General features: G+C 40.3%; 1 protein-coding gene across 1 annotated transcript; it reads left to right on the top strand.

The window, feature by feature from the left end:
* Positions 1-2,212: 2,212 nt before the first annotated feature.
* Positions 2,213-6,864, top strand: LOC106909566 (sialic acid-binding Ig-like lectin 14). Its single transcript, XM_014975954.2, has 7 exons — positions 2,213-2,335; positions 2,508-2,891; positions 4,263-4,562; positions 4,637-4,894; positions 4,992-5,070; positions 5,323-5,398; positions 6,339-6,864. Exons 1-7 carry the CDS (start codon positions 2,272-2,274, stop codon positions 6,555-6,557), a joined length of 1,380 nt encoding a protein of 459 aa, XP_014831440.2. The 5' UTR covers positions 2,213-2,271; the 3' UTR covers positions 6,558-6,864.
* The last annotated feature ends 303 nt before the right edge of the window (positions 6,865-7,167 follow it).

The raw sequence follows: 7,167 nt of genomic DNA, 5'->3' as shown, positions 1-7,167 counted from the left end.
GTACCTTTGCAAAAAAGAAAAAAAAAATCCCTGACAAGTAATTGAAGGTCGAGATCTTCTTTAATTAAGAGGTTATGGCGCCATCTGCTGGCAGTCAGGTGGTACTTTGGCCCCCTCACCGATTGTTTTCCTTTCAGGTCACAAAAGAAGCAGAACCTCCCTTTCAATTCGGGCTTTAAAGTAAGAGGGCAGGAATCAATCTGCACTCAGCTTCTTATACACAGACTATGAAAGTGACACACGACTCCAGCAGGATTTCGAGAGGAACAAGTGAGATTATTGCTGATTATTTGTCCTTCTGTGCAGAACTAAGACAGAACTACAGGTACAAAAGAGGCAGTTGGTAAGTCAGCAAACATTTAACCAGAGACACAAAATTTACATGTTATTGTAACGTTATATGATGCTTCTGCTGCTGCAAATAAGGCCAGAGAGTTGACAGTCCAGTAATATTTGATTCAAACTGATTATTGCCACATATGTCTCACTATATGTTCCAACATAGACCCTGAACGTTACATAAAGGCTGTTTTTTTTTTTTTTTTTTGCCAGATGTATATTGCAAACATAATCTGTTGCTTCTGGCTCAACAACAATGGAATGTGCAAAGATTTTAACTTCGACATTTAAGATAAACTCCTGCCACAAGAATGTATTTATAGTAAGCCTGATTTGTTTGAAGGGTTTTGTGATGATGTCCTATCCATTTTACTAAATATAAATAGAGAGGGCTTTGTGACATAATCGTGAAATATTAATAACAACAAGACCGGAAAGTTGATCCAAGACAAGCGACTCTCCGGGCTTGGGCTGAAGTCCTGAAAGGAAAAGTGACGTTAAAGGCATCAGGAAGAGGGCATTGTTTTATTCCTCGTTCCTCCACATCCGTGGTTGCCTGAGAACCAAAATGTCTGACTGAGGAACTCAATAGTTGAGTAGTTAAAGGCACTACACAACAGCTAAAAAGAAAAAATATCACTTTCTTGTCTGATCAGCAGCATAATCTTAAAGGACAAGATGCTGACATCGATGCAAAGCTGGAGGCAGAAAGCAAAAGAAATGAGTTTGCCTCAACTGCAAAAATCCTGCCATGTGAACATGATGGAGCTGTGCAAGATAACACAAAGGGAGCAAAAATGATTAGAGGTTGGAGAGGAGTTGAGACTTGGGTGGAGGTCATCCTCCAATCAGGACAACATCCCCAATCAGCCAGTAGAGATCAGAGCGTACTGACGTGTTAGATAGCTCAGTCAACCTTCTTTCAACGCTCTGGACTCAATTCGTTATAGAACAGGAACCGTCTTGATTGTGTTTCATTGAGCACAAGAATTAGGCGCTACTTTGTGATGGTGTGCCACATAAAGGTCCAATACAAAACAGTTAAATTTGCAGTGAAAAAAATGTGAAATAAGCTCAGGAGGTATGAATGTTGTCCCAAGACGAGACCTTTTCCTACTCGGGAGCTGTCAATGGAGAGAGACATTGGGTGTGGGAGTATTCCCTCTGCTGAGAGTTTTTCCTCTTGAGCCAGACGGTCGCCTGATTGTTCTGAGCTGCAAGAGGGAAAATACAGCCAACACTACAGTACATCAGATTACCCGGCCTTTGTGGAGTCTCTAGATGGTGCCATCTTAGGACGCTGAAGGACTTTCATTCCCGTGTGCCCAATGCCAATCTGGATTTGAAAGATGTTTGGTTATTGGATGTTTGTGCTAAACACACACCAGGCCATCTTGAGCCAAAGGTCAATGACCAAACTTGCAATTGTACAATTATAATTTTGTCTGAAAGAATGTAACCCAGGCTTTGTCAAATAGAGCAGCTTCTCTTACATGTCTGCAGAGGAAGTTCAGAGTCTGATCAGGATGCCTCTTGGTCACTCTCCATTGGAGATTTTTATTCCTTTTGGCCCTGAATAGACGGCTGGCCAGACCGACTTTACATCATTATTTTAATCACTTTAAAACAGTGGGATTTCAGAGTTCTCCTATTTAAAAGCTTTCTGGGTAAAACTTGCTGAACTACTAGTCATAAAACGTCCTGTCTGTGTGTCAGAAGATGGACTAATTAATCTGCTTTTAGCTGAAACCGGAGTCCTGAATTCATGCAAAATAAATTGAACTTTTCTCCATTTTTTCAATTAATGATATACATTTTTTAGTTTGTAAAATGCAACTGTTAATCCAATGATTATTTTAATTGTCATTTTAACTTTACATATATATCAGGTTTGTCATTTCTGTTTCAAACACAGTGGTCTATCAGATTACGATGGCAGCTCAATCTGAGAATATGTTGACAGTCAGCATGTTACTGAGTGTCTTCTTTCTTCCAGGTGAGATGTTTGTTTGCTTCTCTTCACATTTAGAGACATCACATGAATCATTTCTACTGTGGAATGTTTGGTTCTGATATTGTTTAAAAGCTCCTCATGGTGAACTGAAGTTAGACGACATTGCAGTCGGGTTTCGCTCCACGTAATGTTGATCATTTGTCTGTCTTTGTAGGGGTTTTGACTGGCAACTGTTATAAACCACCGACGCTCTTCATCACTGCACCAGAGAAGATTGAAGCTCTGACTGGATCTTGTCTGCAAATTCCATGTAGCTTTAATACAAAGCACAAAAGATTTGATAGCAGTAGGACTGTCTATGGAGTTTGGATGAAAAAGAGCCTCAAATTTTCTCTTAATCAGAACGTAGTTATTTTCAACAGCAGTAAGTCAGTTAACACTTATCCACTGAAAATGATTGGAAACCTGGGAGAGAAGAACTGCACCACTCTGTTTCCTTACTTAAACACAAGTTATACAGACAAATACTTCTTCAGAGTCGAGAACGGGCCGTTCAGAGCAACAGCTTGTGCCAAGCCTCTTCAAATAACAGTTGAAGGTAAAAAAAATAAAAAAAAATACATACAAAATAGTATATAACATGAATTAATTTGGATAATTAATAAAGTCATAAATAAAGTGTCGTGGAATGACACCTCTCTGGTGGGGAGGAAGTTGAGTCAGACTCGGACTCAGCTGGACTCCTGGCCTTGGATCTCGTCTCTTTGAGAGGTTGGACACTTCCACTCTGGAGTTGCCCCTGCTGAGAGGTGCCAAGCAGGAGTGGGTATACTTGTTGCCCACCATCTTCGTACCTGTACATTGGGGTTCACCCCGGTGAATAAGAGGGTAGCTTCTTTCTGACGGGTTCTGACTGTTTGTGCTTAATTGCCAAACATTATTTCCAATTACCCACCTTTTTTGGAGTCCTTGGAGAGGGTACTGAAGAGCGCTCCTGCTAGGGACTCCCTTATTCTGCTGGTGAACTTCAATAATCAAGGGCAACGACAGTGAGACCAGGAGAGGTACGGTTGGGAAGAGCAATCATAGGCATGGACCTATGGTCACCTTGGGCGTGGGAGGAGTTCTGAGAGACCATGGAGAACAACTTCGGTATGGCTTTGAGGCAATTCTGGTTCACCGTCCAACGTCTCTGGGAGGAAATAGTGTTGGTGCACCACCAACACTATTTATGATGAGGGAAGGTATGCTGCTGACCTCAACTTGGGATGTCATGGGTGGATGAGCAGAATACTTCAAAGACCTTTTCAGTCTCACCAGGAGGTGTTCAACTGAAGAAGCTGAGCCAGGGGACCAATCTCTGGTACAGAGGTCACCAAGGTGGTTAAAAAGCTCCCTGGTGACTTGATCATCCACCACTGTATTATGTGGACATCGGGGCAGTTCTCCTGCAGTGGCAGTGGAGACCACAGAGTGTGTTCCAACTACAGAGGTCCTACCAGTCTAAATTAACTTTGTGGACTTTGAGAAAGCAATCAACCATGTCACTCGGGGAGCCAAGTGGGGGGTGAAATGGGAAAATGGGGTATCAGGCCCTTTGATAGGTGCTGTTAGGTTCTTGTTTGACTGGCATCACATCTTATTCTGCTTTGCCGACTGTAAGTTAGGCTCCTGTCCGGTGACCACAAGGACAAAGGATGACAAATTGCCCTTTGTCACCGATTCTGTTCATAACTTTTATGGACAGAATTTCTAGGCACAGCCAAGACATTAAGGGGTTCCTTTTTTGGTGGCCAGAGGATTGTGTCTCTGCTCTTTTCAAATAATCTGGTCCTCTTGTCTTCATTAGATCATGATCTACAATTTCTGCTGGAGATATTCTAGTTAAACTCATAGATAAACTCACCTCATTCATTTTCAAAAAAGTGTAGACAATATTTTACCTTGTTCGTTTAATTGTAATCCTCAGATTCTCCTAGGAGTCCCAGCATTAATGTTCCCTCTGACCTGAAGGAGCATCAGTCTGTCACTGTAACCTGCTCAGCTTTCACTCCCTGTCCACACTCACCTCCTGAACTCACCTGGAATCTCCAACAAGACTCTCTCAATCAAACAGAGAAAAACACAGATGGAACCTTTACCACTAAAATCCAGGAGACCATCACTCTGTCAGACACACATGATGGATACAACATCACATGTTCTGCCAGATATCCTGTGATTGGAGGAAGCAAGACAGCAGGGACAGAAATGACTCTCAGTGTTTCATGTAAGTGGTCCTGTCAGCAGGTCATGGTTCAGCTGTTTGTGATCAATAAAGTTCATGTGTCTCATTTTCCTCAGATGCTCCTAGAAACACCTCAGCATCCATCAGTCCATCAGGTTTGGTGTCAGCAGGTAGCTGGGTGGAGCTGAGCTGCTCCAGCAGAGCCAAACCTCCACCCAGATTCACCTGGTTCAGGATCAGCAAACATGGAGACATTAATGTGTCTGTGGGGCCAGTTTATGGCTTCAATTTTACTAAACGGGGAGAATATTACTGTGCGGCTACAAATGATCTGGGGAATCAGACATCATCAGTGATCCATCTTGGCTATAAAGGTAAATATTTATCTACAATAAATAGATAATCATTTTAATGTGTCCTCAAACCTTTTTTGCTTTTACTCTTATCATTGAAGTTGTTTATTTCATTGAGGCTTGTCATCTGGATATATAATATGGATGGGCATTCTAGTTGGAGGAACTCTCATCATCTGCCTGGGTGCTTTATTTCGGTGAGTATGAGACATCGATCATCTCACTTATTTGGCTGTTTGTGTTCAACTATGTCTCTAGATGAACATTTGATTCCCTTCCAATTTAAGCTTTTCTTTTGTAATAATTTATATTCACTTCATGCACCGCTTCTTGCTATATGAGATTTGAAGTTGATGTTAACGCCCTACTGTTTGCTTCTCTGTGTATCTGACTGTGCCGTCGCCTGAAATACAGCAGAATTGTTCTGAAATCTCTTTAATTTCTTCCAGGTTCATTAAGTCTAAACGTCCAGCTCCTCAACAGACTCATTTGGAGGAATTGTCAACTTCTGCCTACAGCACTGCAGTGAGTTCTCACTTGTTGATTTGTAATGCAAATTGCATAAAGATTAACACACCGGTAGCACAAATCTGTTTTGGCATTTCATTTCAATTAGACACTCTCACACCACCTTTTAAAACATTTAACATTCAAGCCTTTTTTGATTGCCAGATAAGCCTTTCTACTACATATTTGTGGTAGGAATAACACTTTGTCATCTCATGCTGTGCTATGCTTATGCATTACACACCTCAGGATGCTGGATGCATGAAAGTAGCCGTAAAACTTTCAGAACAACTTACTGTCTGATTAATTTTGCAGCTACTTATCTGACCACTTGGGGGCACTCACAGACGGTTGTAATTATCACAGCACCTTATTTAAGTTTGCATCACAGATTATGTAATATGTAATTTTGTTTTAATTACTGTTCAGTTTTTTGCGTTCTAATTTTGCTCTCATTTCAATCAACTAAGTCTTGCTGCACTGCCATCTTTTCCTGGGTCCACCTTTAATTTAACTCTCACTGGCTATTATTTCAACTCGCGCAGCATTTTCACGACTAAAATTAAACCTGAATCCATTTCATCTCAATACAAATTTGCCTGTCTCGTTTTTATTTCATGATAAAAGCTAAAAAGTTTTTGTTATCATTCCAGTCATTCTGCATGAGTTTTTATTCAGTGTGCATCTACTTTTTCTAGAAATAAGGAAGTGGTTGGCTCAAAATATTGTGTAGAATTTTGATCCACAAAAGTAGACGTTTTCATAGAGCATTGAAAATTTAATTCCCAGGTTAAGTCCACTCAATAAAATGAAACTTTGATTTAAATAATTTAAATAACACGGTGATGTCTCGTAAAGTAACATATAACGTCAGGATGCAGCAGAACACTGTGAATACCTAACCTTATAATTAGTGTAAGAAAATTTCAGCTGATTAAGAAACATTATTTGTCCCCAGAGTCAACCCGGTATGGAGTTTGACGTCCACATGTCAGCCAGTAAATCTAAAGAAAGACTCCAAGATGGAAATATGAATTTCACCCAGAGCGGTCCTGAAGTTTCCACCTTCTCAGTGCAGGACAGCGGGCGGCCAGAGACAGTGTGCGGACAGGTCAAAGTGCTTGCTGACAGTCCAGAGGATCTCTGTGATGATGATGATGAAATTGCCATTTTGTGATTTCTTTTGGTTTATAGAGATGTTGGTTCCTGTAAAGACGGGAGAGAATTTCTTATTTTTTTCTGCTCACAGATAAATGATCATGGATCCTGAATTTTCCCTTCAACTCTCATGGATTTATCAGCTTTGACTTCATTATTATATGAAATAATTAGCGCTCATGCATGACGTCACTTTCCAGCAACCCAGACAGTTTCAGACCATTGTCAGTGTAAAAGATTTCTTCTTCATCTGATGTAATGAAAGTGAACATAAGATGCTCCTTCAGTTTTGACTACTTCAGCTATTAAATAAATACTTCAGTGTTTCTCAATGTCTTTATTATTACCCATCGGTTTATGGTTTGTGTTTTTTTGCTTATAGGTTTCTTTTAATTAAATTCAGTTAAGTTTACTTACATCGCTTCGTTTCTCAGCAGATGTTTCAGGGCAAAAATCTAATCCAATTTGTTAACAGTATCTTTGATTCAGACAGATTCAAAGTCAGTTATATTCATTCCTATTCAACCATAATTATAAAACAATGCAGACTAGTTCAGTTTATTATTCCAAATGTTTAAATGTTCTGTGTCCAAGGAAGCGTGAGGAAATAGAGAGCAACCATCTGTCAC

This window comes from Poecilia mexicana, unplaced genomic scaffold (assembly GCF_051168715.1).
Source record: "Poecilia mexicana isolate PSO_F unplaced genomic scaffold, ASM5116871v1 scaffold_20, whole genome shotgun sequence".
NCBI lineage: Eukaryota > Metazoa > Chordata > Actinopteri > Cyprinodontiformes > Poeciliidae > Poecilia > Poecilia mexicana.
This window is presented reverse-complemented; position numbering and strand designations above follow the sequence as displayed.